Source organism: Desmodus rotundus, chromosome 10 (genome assembly GCF_022682495.2).
Source record: "Desmodus rotundus isolate HL8 chromosome 10, HLdesRot8A.1, whole genome shotgun sequence".
In the NCBI taxonomy this organism is placed as follows: Eukaryota; Metazoa; Chordata; class Mammalia; order Chiroptera; family Phyllostomidae; genus Desmodus; species Desmodus rotundus.
In genome coordinates, this window is record NC_071396.1 from 27,952,094 (window position 1) to 27,969,382 (window position 17,289).

The 17,289-nt window shown below is 48.3% G+C and overlaps 1 protein-coding gene across 4 annotated transcripts in view; it reads right to left on the reverse strand.

The window, feature by feature from the left end:
- Positions 1–17,289, reverse strand: part of LRRK1 (leucine rich repeat kinase 1) — a 101,636-nt gene that overhangs the window by 58,051 nt on the left and 26,296 nt on the right. For all 4 annotated transcript variants that reach the window (XM_053912671.2, XM_053912669.2, XM_053912668.2 and 1 more), the window contains 4 exons: positions 6,988–7,151; positions 3,713–3,884; positions 1,679–1,858; positions 1,117–1,265 (listed from right to left, as the gene is read on the reverse strand). In XM_053912671.2, coding sequence (XP_053768646.1) covers positions 1,117–1,265; positions 1,679–1,858; positions 3,713–3,884; positions 6,988–7,151 — 665 coding nt within the window. The remainder of the gene's footprint in view (positions 1–1,116; positions 1,266–1,678; positions 1,859–3,712; positions 3,885–6,987; positions 7,152–17,289) is intronic.

Consider the following 17,289-nt stretch of genomic DNA (forward strand, 5'->3'; position numbering starts at 1 on the left):
TGGTTGCCCCTTGTAAGGAAATATCCCAGGAAACCAGGGTATAATACCAGGGGGCAAAGCCAGAAATAATCCACATGTCCACCAGTAGGAGAAGGGCTCAGCTGTCTGAGCTACATTCCCTCTGGATGGAAGGCCCGTACTTAAACCGGAGCGGCTTGTGGCCACACTCACTGACCCACAGGGAGTTCATGATGCAGCATGGAATTGAAAAAGCCAAGTTGCAGGTAATATAAGTGATGCAATCTTAGTTTTGTTATTAAAATGGAAAGCTACAACTAAACGCCGTGTGTGATTTTTCCAGTTTTCCTGCGCTGTAATTGACATCTAACATGGGGCAAGTGTAAGGTGTTCCACGTGTTGATTTGACACATTTGTATATTGCAAAAACGGTCCCCACCCTAGTGTTAGCCGGGGCCTGCCTCACGTCACCTAACTGCCATTACTTTTTGGAGGTGAGAGCATTTCAGAACGACTCTTGGAGACTTGCAGGTACCAAAGATAGTGTTATTAGCTATAATCACAGTGCTACGCATTAGATCTCCAGAACTTATTTATCTATTGTTATTATTATCCATTGCCTGAGGACATTTTTTCATTGCTTTTAGAGAGAGAGAGGGAGGTGAGGGGGGAGAGAGAGAAAAAACAAAACCAAAACATCGAACTGTTGTTTCTTGTACATGCCCCGACCTGGGGATCGAACCCACAGCCGAGGTATGTGCCCCGATTGGGAATCGAGCCCGCGACCTTTCGGGGTATGGGATGATGCTCCCGCTGACTGAGGCACACCAGCCAGGGCCAGAACTCACTCATCTTTTAAACAAAGTCTCTCCCCTTTCACCAACATCTCTCCAGCTCCCCACCCCCCGGGCCCTGAAAATCACCATTCTACTCTCTTTTTCTAAGAGTTTGTCTCTTTGTACATAGAAGTGAGATCACACCCTTGTTGTCTTTCTCTGCCTGGTTTATCTCTCTCAGCACAATGCCCTTCGAGTCCGTCCACGTTGGTGCAAATGGCAGGGTGCTACCTTTTTTTCTCGTGGCTTTAAAATAGTCCATGGTGCAAAGTACCCCTGTCCCTTCTCCTCCCTCTGTTCAGCCACAGTCGTGACTACTCACAGTTTTCCCGGAACAGCTGCTGGGCACGGCGCTGGCTTCGATGAAGTACTTCCTGAGCAGGTGTTTGCTGGGGTCAGGACTGTCCAGTAAGATGTAGGAACAGAAGAAAGCCCCGTGCCGAAGCAGGAAGATGGCAATGTCTTCGTTGCCTAGAGGACAGACAAAGAAAGCTCAGGGCATTTCCGAGGTGGAGTGCATCCCATCTGTCCTAGGTGGCCGATGCCCACATGTGAAACGGAACACCAAACATTGAACTTGTCCATTCCTTCCCTTGACGTGTCAAGTTCCTGTTGGTGGGAGTTTGCGTGGGACTCTGCCCTTTGCAGGGCCACCTACAGTGGGCCCATCTGCCACCGCTGGTCCCCGTCCCTGAAATCCCCGTGTGCAGGGGCGAGGGAGGGGGCGAATAAGGGAGGATGCAGATGTTTTGGAGAAGAAACAATGCAAATGCCTCCATGCAGGTGACTGAGAGCCAGGGGTGAGGGGGACGGTGCTGTCCCCATATCTCAATGCTGTGACGGTTCTTGTGGGCAGGACTGACAGGGGAGGGGGAGGCACCCACCTGACTTGATGGCCGCATAGAGGGGTAAGCGCACGATGACTGGGAATTCATTCTTCCTGACCGCGTAGCTCTCGGGGTCAGCCCCGTGGGTCAGGATGAGGAGCTTCACCAGCCCCAGGTGGCCGCGTTGACAAGCCAGGGCCAGCATCCAGTTCAGCAGCCGCTGGTGGCTGCAGGGCCCTGGCGGGAGGAAGTGGGGCACAGGCACGGTGACGCGGGAGGCACAGTTGGACATCCTTAAGACTGCCCCGTTCCCAGCTGGACGTCCCTTCTGCCGAGTTGATCGTGTTTTCTGGAATAGTCTTTCTCTGAGTGGCCTACAACATTTCCCCACATCACTGTAAACCCGCCCTCGGGCCCCGTAATGCCAGGTGAGGAACAGCCACATTCCAAATGGTATACACTGCGATCGTAACAGAACGCAAAATGTGTGGGGAGAGGGTGAGAAGGCACTACCCCGGTATTATCCCTGGGCGGTGGGATTCTGAACACTCCCTTCCCCCAATGCAGCCCTGACCTCATCCCTAGGGGATGCACACACACAGGGGTGTGGATTTGGGAGACAGGCCGTTCACGGTTACAATTTAGCTGTGTGACCTTGCAGGACACATTTCTTAACTGCTCTCTGACCCAGAAGCTACCAAAGGACTGGGGCCACCTTTTTAAAAAAAAGCCTCCATGTCTCTGAAATCCTGCAGAGTGTCCGATGCTGGGCAAATGCTGGGGTGGACTCTTTGGGGCTAGAACAGAGCTACTCTTGGGGATCCCCAAAGACAGCGAGTGAGCCATCGGCTCCACGGGGTGTCCAGCTCCTTCCTGCTTGACCCAGTCTGCATCCATGAGCCCTAACACTGCCCGGAATTCTCCCTCCAAAGCCTCCTTCTCCCTCCAGATGCGAGGGGGGCACCATCTCAGAAGTAACTCTGATTGCAAATCCGTTTCACAGCACACGATTGGACTCCCCCTAACAGGACCGCTGCATAATTTGCGGGCCCCCCCGTTTAAAAATTATTGAACATTTCAAGAGGGGGACTACAGAGCGTTAAACCAAGTGTGGGGCCCTTCTAAATGGGGCCCTGCGTGGCTGCATGGTTGCTCATGTGTGAAGCTTGCTCTGCACCCAAGCAATGCCCTAGTCCTCCATGACCACTGGGGAGGCAATGCCTCAGCCTGTAATTGTAGCGATGCCTGGACTTGTACAATGTTGCAGATCCAGGCCTCCATGGGAAATTAAAGGAGACCGGACACCCTGAGTCTACCAAGAGAAAAAAAAAATGACTTGTTACTAAAAAAGCAGTACCACGTGGCACATGCAAAGCACGTAGTAATATTCGGCGATGAAAAGCATTGAGCTGTGAAGACACAAAATGACGTGGAGAAAAGCGGAAATGCCTACGCCAGGGGAAAGAAGTCAATCTGAAATGGCTACCTCCTATAGGATTCCAAGTGCATGCCATTCTGGAAGAGGCAAAACTGTGGAGACAGCAGCAAAAGGTTGCCGGGGGTTGGAGGTGGGGAGCGGGGACGGATAGGTGGGACACGGAGGACTTTTAGGTCAGTGAGACTATTTTGCATGACACTGTAGTGGTGGAAATACGTCATCATACATTTGTCGTAACCTGTGGAATGTACCACCCTAAAGGAAACTAGGGACTTTAGTTAGTAATAACGTGTCGATGTTGGTTCAACAACTGTAACAAAGGCGCCACATTCGTACAAAGTGTCATAGGGAACCTGTGGGGGTGGTATATGGGAATGCTCTGGACTTTCCCACTGATTTTTCTGTAACCCTAAAACTGCTTAAAAAAATAAAGTCTATTACATTTTAAAGAAAGATCCTGTTCTTTAGCAGTGCGAGAGAATTTCCGTCATGAGTGGAAGGGAGATGTGGGATGTGGCGTCGCTGCTGGAACTCACGATTGGGAAAAGTGTGAAGAAAGAAGCGTTTTGGGGTGCAGCCCCCCCAGTTGGAAGTCTGGCTCCCAAGAGGGTCCCTGGAGTGGTGGTGAAGAACGCGCATGGCCTGGGGTCTACCTGTTAAAGACTCGAGAAGTTCATGCGCGACGTCCGTGTGCCCGAAGTGTGCGGCCACCACGGCCGGGTTGTCGTCGGTGGGCTCCGTCGGCAGCTCCACCTGCCTCTGGGTGAGAAGGTACCGGACAGTCTCCAGGTCTCCGTAGGCCGCTGAGATGCTCAGAAGCTGGCCCTGGGCGACACAGAACAGGGGCAGACTCCCGTGAGACCTGTGCTGCGGGAAATCACCGAGAGACTCAACACTGCCTGCTTTATGAAGTCGCGGGCAAGACCGGAGCTGGGCTGTCCGGCATGGCCCCACTGGCTGCGTGTGGCTGCTGAGCACCTGAAGTGTGGCCGGGGCCAAACCGGAGGTGCTGGGGGTGCAGAACCATATGCGCTTCCAGGGACGTAGTACAACAAAACATAAACTATCTCATCAGTAATATTTCTATTGATTACCTGTTGAAATAATGATCTCTTAAAAAAAATCCTTGCCTGAGGATATGTCTACTGATTTTAGAATGAGAAGAAGAGAGGGAGGGAGGGAGAGAGAGAAAGAGAGAGACAACAATGTGAGAATCAACTGCCTCCCGTATGTGCCCTGACAAGGGATCGAACCTGCACCTGCAACCCAGGCAAGTGCCCTGACTGTGACTCGAACCCACAATCATTTGGTGTATGGGATGACGCTCCAGTCAATTGAGCCACCGGGATCAGGGAGAAACGATGATCTTTAAAATATGCAAATTAAATAAAATACATCATTAAAACTTCACCTGTCTCTGTTTATTTCTGTTAATGTAACTGCTAGACAATTGGATGTTATAAATGCGGCTGGCGATGTATTTCTTTGGGACAGAGCTTCAGCAGGATGGGGGGTTGAGTATCCTCACCTGGCACCCCGCTGGAGCTCAGGGGCCACCTGACACGTGCTACGTGGAAGATCTGGAAGGCAGACAGGCTCTCTGAAGGCCCCCCCACCCCCACCACCACCAGTTATTCACTCTGGGACATGACAGATGGGGCGACTCAGACCTGAACCCAGGGACGAGAATCACCCAGCAACATGCAGCAGAGCTTTGGACTTCGTGGCCCAGAGTAAAGGATAGGGTAGAAATTAGACCTATGGGACAGGCAGTATATTTTTTATTATTTATTCTTATTTTTAACCTGCCCCTGAAGACATGTTTTTTCATTGCTTTTAGAAAGAGAAAAAGGGAGAGAGGAAGGGAGAGCGAGAAACATTGATGTGAGAAAGAAGCATTAAGTGGTTGCCTCCTGTACATGTCCTGACCAGGGGACTCACACACCCGGACTGGGAATCGAACCTGCAACCCAGGCATGTGCCCTGACTGGGAATCGAACCCACAACCTTCCAGTTACAGGATGATGCTCCAACCAACTGAGCCACACTGGCCAGGGCTGGAAAGTATATGGACACATGAACAAGGACACGCACACTCAGCGAGGTTTCATAACATGTCCAAGATCGCACAGCTAGTAAGTAGCTGTCGTAGATGGCCTATAAAAATGGCTCTGACTTTTCATGGGCTTCCCTGAGTCCGCCAAAGGGATGCTCAGAGAGATGCTGGGTGGGTGTGTGCCGTGTGTGACTGCATCACCGAAACTGTCAGTCCTGCCGGCACTTGGCTGCTTCCCAGGACTTGGGCATCTGCGTTGCTCGGGGAGGCAGACGCAGAGCCCAGGCCGGAACGAGGCAGTCGGCGTGATGCCAGCATCTCCGGAGGACTGACTGCGTGCAAGACGCTGGCTGACTGAGCATGGAGTTTGCCAGAGGCGATTTCTGGCCTCCACGAGTTTACAATTACGTGTGAGTCAAGAATTTGCCGAAAATGGCCACCAGCAAGCACATATTGCTTGCTCAGTAATTTAGCAAAGTGGCGTCTTTGGAGATCCCTGTGGGGTGAGATGGGCAGTGGTGGGTCAGTGGAGCCCCAAGGATGGAGACTGGTGCTGATGAAGCTCGTACCGTGTGTCCGATGCGGCATGGAGTGCTTTACTTGTATATTCACATGTAATCCTCAGAGCAGGAATATATCTGTATTTGCACCTTTTAAAACTTACAATATTCCTTTAGAGGTAGCTTGCTTTAGGTATTTATTTTTATTGATTTTTTAGAGAGAGAGAGAGAGGGAGAGAGAGATATGTTGTTCCACTTATTGACGCATTCATCGGCTTATTCTTGTACGTGCTGTGACCGGGGATCGAACCCACAACCTTGGCGTATCAGGATGATACTCTAAACAACTGAGCTACGTGGCCAGGGCCGTATTCACATTTTGCATCTATGGACGAGGCCATGAAGACTTGCCCATGAGGAGGGGGTCTATGAGTCAGCGGAACTGTCCAGGATTTGAACTGGAGTCTGTGTAGCTCCCAACACCCACGTCCCCCCTCCTCTCCTTCCCAGACGCCCCAGGAAAAGCAGGACTTGCAGAGGCTCAGGTGCTGGAAGGGGAGACAACAAGCTGGCAATGCAAGGCATGCCGGACAAGGTATGGTAAGGGATGGGGTATTTGGAGGACAGCATAGAGCCTTGTGTTCAATACGACCCCAGGAGAAGGCCCACAGCCTGCCACTCCACGCAGGGCCGGGCCCCGGGAGCCCTGACACTGCCTGAGGAAGAAAAGCCACAGGGATTGATTCAATGACTCCCGGCACACACTAGCAGCTGCCTAGACTTCAGCCAGTGCGGGAGAGGCTGAAAGCCCCATCCCCACGAGAGCTGCATCTGAGGTGTGTCAATCATACCGAAAACTGCTGATGCAACATTACGTGAGAGGACGCAGTGCGGAAGGCCACGCACACAATAGCACTGTGTCTATCAGAAATAACTCGGATCGGCAGGCTGGAAGGGTGTCACTAAAACTGCTGAGTGGGGTGTTGGGGCGTATCAGGAATATTTTTTACTCTCCTGTTCTTTTTGTCCTCTGCTTTTATGTATTTCTAAATTTTCTTTTTTGAGCACATGCTATTTTGATCATGAAGCAAGCATGAAAGGGTGATGTAGACTAAACCTTCAGGCCGGCGTTTTGCTCTTTACACATCAGTGACTCCTCTCTTGTCCCCTGGGAAGGTGGCGGTGGTGACCTTGGGGGATGACAGGTTGAGAAGGCACCTCGAAAGGACCGGCACTCATAAGTGTACATGTGAAACAAGGCATTTCCAGAACACAGTAAAAAATATCCCCACGACAATAATGGCGGTAACAGGAAGACCCGAGTGGTCTCCCTCATCCTCGGTTCTGGCCGAGGCGTCAGCATGGACCTTACCTTCTCCAGCTGTGATGTGCTCTCGTCACAAGCCTCTCTGAGCAGGTGGCGGGCTCTGCCGGGGTCTCCCTCCTTGTATGCAGTGTGGATGTCTTCCGTCCCGGGACACCGCACTGTGGGGTCCCCGCTGGGCGTGGACAGCTTGCCGCCCATGTCCCTGGCCCCTGGGTGGACAGAAGTGCACACAGCGTCAGTGTCACGCCTGGCTCCCAGGAATCATTAGAAAGGTGCTGTCTGGCCCTGGCTGGTGTGGCTCAGTGGACTGAGCGCCAGCCTGAGAACCAAAGGGTTGCTAGTTTGAATCCCAGTCAGGGCACATGCCTGGGTTACGGGTCAGGTCCCCAGTAGGGGGTGCACGAGAGGCGACCACACATTGATGTTTCTCTTTCTCCCTCCTTTCCCTTCTCTCTAAAAATAAATAAAATCTTTAAAAAAAGGTGCTGTCTGTGACATAAATCTGGGGCATTAGGAAGAGAAAGGGGTCGCCTTGACATGCTGCCGATGTCACCAAGCATAGGGGACCCTGGGACCTGCGCCCTGCTGGACGGACTTCCTGTGCGGGGCTGGCACTGGAGTTGGGCTGAGTGCAAAGGCACCAGGCAGCCGATCGCAGCCCGGGAGGGTTCTGCAGGGAGACTGCTCCCTGGGGCTGGGAGCTGCCAGGCTGGTGTCCCTGAGAGCAACGGAGAAGCAGGGGCTTTCGTGGGACAGCTGGTGGCCCACCCAAACTGTCCCCCTGCTGTGTTCCCAGCAGAGGACGAAAGAGCAAACCCTGGGGTGTGGAACTCTATACCTCTCTGCTAGGAAACCACACACACAGTGTGGGATTTAGAACTAGCGGCCTTCACTCCATCTCTTGCTGGGGACGGAAGATGCAGAAGGAAAAGAAGTCAGCCCATACCTGCACGGAGCCCCGACTCTAGGACAGGGGTTCATGATTACGAGGTCTGTGAACCCCAAAAGGCCTCAGAGGGTTCTTGCGTACCCCAATATTGCACACATAACTTGGTGTGTGTGCACAGGTGTGTGTATGCTTTTCAGGGAGGAAATTCAAGGCTTCCACCAGATTTGTGAATGTTTTAGTGAAGCAGCGTTCCAAGTTTTATCTCTAGAGATATTATTTAAAAAGACCGCAAAGAGTGAGGTGTGAATTCTACCGTTTTTGGCCAAGTGTACACAGGCTGTGTTTGCCAGGAGGAGGCAAAGCGGGGCTGGGGTTTGGTCTCCCAGCTCTTGGGCTGATGCCAAAGTCACCCCATCTCTCAGCTACCCCTTGGGAGGGATGAAAAAAACAAACAAACAGCTTTTAACTGCTTTTTGAAAAAGGTAAATTCTGAGCAAGGTTAGCTCCCACACATTCTTGTCACAACAGCAAATCACGTTATAGCAGCTAACACTTGAAAAATAAAAAATTCATTTATTCATAATAGCATAAAAATTACGTGCTGAGAAATAAATTTATTTCTGAGCACGGAAAACTATGAAACACTGCTGAGCGAAAGCAAACAAAACCTATATGAATGGGAAGGCATCCTATGTTCACGGGTGGGAAGAATCAACATTGTTAAAATGTGAATTCTCCCCAGTTTTATGTACAGATACAATGGAATCCCAACCGTAAGTCCAATAGGCTTTTTTGGGAGGGATAGAATTTGGCAATCTGATTCTCCCATTGGTACAGAAATTCAAAGGACTTGGAATATCTAAAGTCCACTTGAAAAGTAAGAGAGTTGGCGGAGGTACATCACTCGATTTCAGGTCTTACTACAAAGCCACGCGAATCACGACGGTGTGGTGCTGGTGGAGCCAACAGCCTGTGGGACAGAAAGGGGTTGAGAAATGGGCCGGAACTTGTACATGCACTTGCTTTTTGACCAGGGCACCAAAGCAATACAAGGCGAAAAGCGAAGTGTTTCAGCCTATGCCGATGTCAGAACTGGACATCCACCTTGCATGAAAAGAGACTCTAGCCCCTATTGCTCACTGCAAACAAAAATTAACTTGAGATGGATCACGAGCCTAAACATAAAAGTTATAACTATAAGCTTCTAGGAAAAAAAAAATAGAGAAACAGCTTCATCAGTGAGAGTCAGCAAAGGTTCTTTCGGACCCAGAAAGCAATCACCATGCGAGAAAAAAAATTGCTAATGAGACTTCACCAAAATTCTCAACTTCTGCTCGAAAAAAGATCGATCTGCCATTTAAAAATGAACGGGCAAGTTACGTATGAAAAGAAAATGTTTGCAAAACATATCCAAAAAAGCAATGGCATCCAGGATATAAAAAGAACTATAAGTCAGTAATAAAGGACAAAGCACCCAATTAAAAATGGGTGAAGACAGGGAACAGCTAGAAGACAAAGAACTCCATTTCACTAGTCATCAGGAAACTGCAAATTAAAACTGCCGTGAGACACCACGAGACTCCCAGCAGATTCGCTAAGATTTAAGAAGGCTTGGTGAGGGCGTGGAGCACCCAGAACTCTCAGGCCCTATCGGACGGAGCGTTAAATAGCACAGCCACTTCGGGAACAAGCCCGGGGTTTCTCATAAAACTAAATAACACCTACTCTGTGACCCACGATTCTATTCTTAGATGCTTACCCAAGACAAATGCATCTAACACTTGTATCCAAGAAGGTTCATAGCAGCTTCGTTCATAGTATTTCCGAACTGTAAATGATGCAGTTTTCCATCCACAAAACGGGTAAATAGCTAGGGACTGTGGTTTGGTAAACTACTCAGCAATAACAAGGAAGACACTACGGGACCATGAAATAACAGAGAGAAATCTGAAGACATAATGCTGAGTGGAAGAACGATCACACAAAACAACTCTAATCTATGGGTGGGAAAAATCAGAGCAGAGAGCGAGTGGTTACTGGGGGCAGCGACAGGCATCACGTTTACCAGGGGAGGGACATCAGCAAACTGTCTGATGTTTCTAAATCTTATTGTTTTTTTACCCTCACCCAAGGGCATTTTTTCATTGTTTTTAGACAGAGAGGAAGGGAGAGAGAGAAGCATCAAAATGAGAGAGAAACATCAATTGGTTGCCTTCTATACATGCAATGACTGGGGATTGAACCTGCAACCCAGGTATGTGCCCTGACAGGGAATCGAACCTGTGACTTCCTCAGCTGCTCCAACCAGCTGAGCCACATTGGCCAGGGCAATGTTTCTATATCTTTTTAAAAAAGATTTTATTTCTTTATTTTTAGAGAGGAAAGGAGGGAGAAAGAGAGGAAGAGAAATATCAATGAGTGGTTGCCTCTCATGCGCCCCCTACTGGGGACCTGGCCCGCAACCCAGGCATGAGTCCTGACTGGGATTCGAACCAACGACCCTTTGGTTTGCAGGCTGGTGCTCAATCCACTGAGCCACACCAGCCAGGGCTATATCTTTATGATGATTTCATTATACTGGTGTTGCTTCAAAACTTATCAAATAGTCCAATGAAGATATGCACCTTTTCCTCTACATACATTTTACCTAAAAAAACTATAAGCAATACTGAACAGTGGTCAATAAATATGAATGCTGACGTATTTGAGGGTGAAGTGCGCTGGTGTTTACAATTTTGAAATGCCTTAAAAATAACAGGTGGAAGGGCGGATAAGGGAATACATAGGCAGACACGCGAGCGAGTGATTTTAGAAAACGTGAACAGGAGAATCGAAGTGGTGGGTACATGGATGTGCATGCTGCTGTCCACCCTAAATGCAGAGCCTGCCATGTGGCGGCCTGAACGAACCCCGCGGCAGCAAGCAGCACAGGAAGGCCCTACTCTGAAGAAAGGTGGGGACAAGCTGCTTGCAGCAAACGGGCTTGACGCCCTCCGGGGTCTTTGCGGCTCCCCCTGAGCCACGACCTTCCCGTGGCAAAGGCAAGCACTCTGAAAATCCGCCCGAAGAGAGGAGGATCGCGGACATTGTGGCTGAAACACGAACGCAAGATCGCTGTGTCTGCGTGGGGATGACTGTGGATTTATCTTGCGTTTTTTGTTTTTTGGCTGTGTATTTTTGGAAAGGCGAATCAGAAAAGGGCTGAGTGTGTAAGTGGTTGTAGATGTGAAGAAGGCAGCTTTGCTTCTTATCCCTTGTAACAGTCTCCATTAATTATTTACAGTCAGAGGCCCAGGGACATCGGAGAGCGGGCTGGAGGAGGAGGGAGAACCGAGGGCAGCGTCATCCATCGGAAGGGACACAGAATTACGTCATTGGCACCTTGCAGAGTGAAGCAAACATCTGCCTCACCTCCGTAAAAGACAAACGCATGTGCCCGTTTGTGTCGGCATGTGCCCGAGCGGGCACAAAGGAACCTCTGCTGCTCACACTAGGAGCGTGGACAGAAACAGTCAACCTTGGAGCCCCAGTTAAAGCCCCATTGAGGAAGTGGAACCTCGGACTTAGGGAGTGTGGGAAGGGATAGGGTGATTTTACTTTACCTTGATTTTTAAAGAGTATAATGAATGCGGAGTAAATGATGTGATAAGAACCAAGACCCTGTTCGGTTCTATTCACGTTATTTTTTTAATGTGATGATGTTTTCAGTTTTGAACTTGATTTTCTTAAGTTGCTTGGACAATGCTTGTTCACGGACCTGGAGCCCTGGGGGGGCCTGGTCCAAACTGCTGGGCGGACCTTGTGGGAAAAACGTCAGTTAATGAACATGCACTTAATTTAATCTGCTAACTTCACTGAATTCCCTGAAATGGTAAGGAGAATGGTTCTGTATATTTTAATTGAAGAATAAAATCAAAATGGTAACGATGAATAGTACTAACAATGGGTTGGGAGGGATTTAGTGGTAAAATTGAAAATATTGTTCTTTTTTTATTTCCCAAGTTCCCCTGTGATGGAATTATATGTCTGTTTTAGTTAAAACTTTAAAGAAATAACACAAGTAAGAAAAAAACACACTTTCATTGAAAAAAACCCCTAAATAACACAAAAATATATCACATAAGAGGCAGAAGAAGTTCCTCCCCCTCACCACTAGACACCTCTTCGAAGTAAATATTTACTTTTATAGTAATTTCCCCCCAAATACTAGTTTTATATTTGAGAATCGGTGACCTCTGATTTAAACTTAAAGCAGGAGAACATATTCACGCTCTTTGCGATTATTCATTATTTATGTGTGCCTGTTCATGAACAATTGTCCGTAATTCTCTTCTCTTATACAGTAAGACATCACTGTTCTAAATATTTTTCTCATACAGACTTAAAATTCATATTAAAAGTATAACCCTCCAAACTTATTTGATTTCCATCATTAATACATGAAGTAAGTCACTATAATTAGTAGGAAAGTAATAGTGGAGGCTTAGAATGATTCGGTTTCAAATTAAAAAAAAACAATTCCTTCTTGTTCTCTAATACAATGTGTCATCATTTTGCCATCAGCAATAAAAATTCCTTACACACACACACACACACACACAAACTACAAACAGGCATCTGGCTTTTAATGCGAAGTGAGTATGCGTACTGAAGTATGTAACTAGGTAAAGGAGACCAATAGCAAAGTTTTGTTTCTTAAAAAATTTTTTGGTTGCTGTTCCTTGTTTGATTTTTAGGAGGGAGTCAGTTAGAAGGGGGACCGAGTGAGCGGAGGCCGTAGATGCCGTGGCTGAATTCAGGGCGTGTGCTTTGCAGTTACTCGAGAACACAAGAACCATTTCCAGTGAGCTGTGGGGTGACACGCGAATATATTCCAGGTTGGGATAAATACCAATAACTACACAGCCTGCTACTTAAATGTGCTAGACGCGGACAGTAAGTTCAAGTTCATCACGTGAAGAAGCATCTGGTTAAAAAAATATTCAGAAACCCGTCGAGCCAGCACCCGCTGTCCTTAAGAATCACCATCAATTTAAGAATCTATTTATAAAGAAATACTTTCAGGACCAGTGGATATTCCACATCTTCAGCTGTTCCTAGGAGAAGTGTTGTAGCTGCCAATAACTCGATCTCTAAATGTCATTTCTGTAATTCAGGGTCGAGAAAAACAAATGATTCCGACAGCAGGCAAACTTAGCAAAAATCACTCTTCGCTTTCATTCTGGGGACGTAGTACAACCGGATCCCACGAATATTAGAGAGTGATGTCCGTCTGCAAAAGAAATGTCACTACAGCTCCCTGTGGCCTTCTCCACCTTGACAAGAGTCCTTTGTCTGCTGAGCCTGAGTCTGTTCTGTCCTGATATTCTAAGAAGACATTCTCGTTTTTCCTTCTAGAACAACATTTGTGAATCGATCTCTCCTGACCCAACAATCGGAATAAAATTTTCCCTCTACTATTCCCCCCACCCTACAAACCTAGGACAATGGACAACTAATATGAAAGTGGCTTTAATTCTTTAAGTTGGAAGTGTTGGCCTATTTTATAAATATCTCTCTATATTTGTACTTAATTCTCTCATGTCCACCAAAGAAAACATAAATGAATGCTGTCTCTCAATTCAAAATCTGTGGTACCCTCTGTACACCCTAGAAAAGACACTAACATTTTATTTGTACACCCGTGGAATTTTAAAAATCACATTCACCTCCACCACTAGAACAGCAAAAGTAAAAATATACCCATCCACTCGCAGTTCACGGCAGGACACGCACAGGTAAACTCGACAAAGCTACTGACCTGCTCATAGTTGTTAACGACCTTTCCCTGATATCCTCCACCGAGTCCCCATGTGGTGGCTGAAGCGCAGGGGCAGGGGACCGTCCCTCCCCGGGGGTTCCACCCTCTGGCACAGCACGACTAGTCTGCTGTAGCCCTGGGTTTTCCGGCCTTCAGTTCGAAGGATGCTCCTTTCTTTGCCAGCCAGCGCTCGAGAGATTTAGCCTCAGCAGCGGTTTTCATCCCTGGGTCGAATTACGGTGAAATCCAACCCTTTTATTTCTTCAGGGAAAATGCAGAAGTGGGGAGGTGTGGAGGGCAACATGACCCCAAGGGTGACCCTTGGCTGTAATGCCTCACCCGCTCCAGATGGCTGGTGCTCGGCCCCATCACTCTGGGCCACTTGGACGGGCCAGGGTCAGGAAAGGGAGCGCCCAGAGCCACAGCCTTGATCGGGGAGGCCTGGCTCACGTCTCACACCGAACAGCAACCCAGCGCAAAGCCTCCCGGCACAGACGTACGACTTCTCTGTGGGTACCCACACCTAACCGCTGGCGATGGATTTACATTAATAAAGGGGGGAGGGTGGGGGACTCTACAGGGTGGGCAAAAGTAGGTTTACAGTTGACTATGTGAAACACACGTTTATTCTTGTATTATCATTTATCAATGATCATATCATTGATTATTATTAACCTACTTTTGCCTACCCCTGTGTATATAAACAAACCATGCAGGGTTATACCATACAGAAGACTGCTATTTTCTCTAGAAATAAAAAAAATACAATCAATTATAGGATGCCATGTTATGTCCACCAGAGTGAGAAATTTAGTGACTTGTAATGTTCACAGCTGGCCAGAATGTGGCGAACTGGGCACACGTGTCACGTGTTGGGGGGTGGGGGGTCCGTGGCAAATGGTATAACTCTTTCGGGGAGCAGGCTCCAGGGAGAGGTTCTGCCAGTTCTCCTGTGGTTTTTTTCTCCTAGAAATTTACCTGCAGAAATAATGTGGCACCACCAACAACATACATTCCTGAGCTATGACACGGTGCCCTGCAGAATTACCTACGACAGTGGAGGGAGGTACAAGGCCAAGGTTGGGGAGTTAGGCAGTGGCCGAGATGGCTGGCACTGGTTGGTGCTCGGTTTGTGTCATTGAACTTAACGCTCGCAGCAGCGCTAGGTGTGGGTGCCACGCCATCCTGTGACACACCAGGGGGAGCCAAGATAAAGACGTTGCTCACCGTGACCGAGCCGGCGCCTAGCAGGGGCAAGTGCGGAAGCAGGTCCTTCAGATTCAGGAGACCCTGAAATGTCCACAGTTCTGCTTTCCAATTTAGTGCCTGTTCTGGACTGTACCATGTTTGTGCCCCCATGGATTTGTATGTTCTATCCCTAATCCCCAAGGTGCTGCTGTTAGGAGGTGAGGTGAGGTGAGCAGGTTGTGAGGGTGGGGCCCCCCTAATGGGATTAGCACCCTGTGCGGATCCCAGGAGAGAATTGGGCCCTCACCAAGATCATTCTCCCACAGCCTTGATCTTGGACTTCCCAGCCTCCAGAAACGTGAGAAGTAAAAGTGTGCTGTTTAAGCGCCCAGTCCTGGCAGCCTGGTATGGCAGCCCCAGCTGACTAAAGGTGCCTCCAGGTGCTTCAACATGAGGAACCACTAAGCAGACATTAAAACCGATGATAATGAAGACTAAGGAGCAGTATGGAAAATACTTATATAATATTACGCTACAAGGTGGAATATGGGGCAGAGACTGGGAAAAAATCAGGGAAAAAATTCATCACACAGAACACTGTTCGACATGGTTAGAAAATAGGCAACGTGAAAGAATTCACTCCAGGTTGGTAGGTTATGTGCAATTAAAGTGCTTTGTAAAAAGGTTTTGGATGAGTATAGTTGATTGTTTTTGTTTATAAAAGTTTCGTCCGCCCTGGCTGGTGTGGCTCAGTGGATTGAGCACCAGCCTGCAAACCAAAGGGTCGCTGGTTCCATTCCCAGTCAGGGCACATGTCTGGGTTGTGGGCCAGGTCCCCAGCAGGGGGCGCACAAGAGGTAACCACATATTGATGTTTCTCTCCCTCTCTTTCTCCCTCTCTTCCCCTCTCTCTAAAATAAATGAATAAAATGTTTTAAAAAAGAGTTTCGTCCATCTGTCTGTCTGTCTCTCTGTTTAGAAAGAAGAACCCAAGGACACGCATAAATGAGAGCAGCAGTTGTTTGCAGCTGGTGAAATGACTGGAGATTTTGTCTATTCGTGTTTTGCTGTGCTTTCCAATATGTACGTTTTTTTTCCCCCCTCACCAAGCTTGTACTGATTTTGAAATTAAGACAAAAAACTAAAAGAAGAAGTGTATCCAGCACAAAATCGACTCCCTACAACCTGACTTAACGAAGTCTCTGAGGGCAGCTGTTAAACTGAAGTGACTCTCTGCTCTTGGGCAGACCAACGCTTGACCTGGTTGCTCTGGAAAAAATGACAAAAGAGCCAAGACGATCTCGTGGGACAATAGTTGGCAAAGGTGTCCCAGACTTTGAAAGACAAAATAAAACGGTCTATTCATTGAGTGCTGCCAGGCGCTATGAGAAGTCCACGTTCTTCCCAACACCGGTGCAAGGCGGTGGTCCTCATCACCGCTCCCCACGTTGTGACCACTGCTCATTCGAGAAGTTTCCCCCTCCCAGCGCTGAGTAGCAGATCTGGGGCTGGATGCCCAGCACCTGCCGTCAACGCCAACCCTCCACTTCGCAGGCTGTGGAACCTCCCAACCAAACGTGGGACGCTTATTCGTAATGTAACATTCTTGGCAGACACCTGGGAACTGAAAGGTGAGATGATCCTGTAGACGGAAAAATCCAGAGACTGCCTGCAGCAGCAGAAGAGAACCAGAAACACGATGAATCCTTTCCTGGGCTTAGCGCCTCTTGCAAGGGCTCCCTTATTTATTGCTTGTGCATTCCACACACATTTACGACCTACTGTGTGCTGAGCTGGGCCCTGGGGTTGCGGTGGGACATGATGGGCAGTAAGAGCTAGGGTGTGGCACTCTGTTTGTCCCCGATTTTCCACTTAAACACCTACAACAGAAACCACGCTCAGGAGGCTGGGGATGGTCAGCGGACAAACGCTGACCAGGAACAAAAAGGAGAACCGTCCAACTGGAGAAATAAAAACCACAGAAGCGAGACAGTTCCCTTATTCAACACTCCCTCCCATATTAAAAAATGGTACAATGTGAAGATACAAAAAAAAAATCAGTCATCCTCTGACCTCCGGGAAGGCTATAGGGGTAATAAACAGTGAGGGGCAGGCCAGCCTTTGTGGCGGCAACCCTGCTTCTGGGGTTGCTGCAACACATTTAAAAAGCATAATGCAAAAAAAAAAAAAAAAAAAGCACAATCTGCATAAAGACGCCGATCATGATATTGTTTAGTGTAGCAGAAATGGTGGTTATTTATGGTGATTATTGAATACCTTAAAATGCGTATCACTGTGCGCACACGGAGAGCCCCCACAACACGGGAACTGAACGAGAAGGAGAGACCCCAACGTGGTAATGTGAGTTTTTCTTCTGCGAGAGAACTGGGGGTGCTCTTTGCCCCTTTCCCGAACTTTCCAGTTATTTCTCTGTTGCTGCTATAATGGAGAAATCTTTTTATTTTTTAAA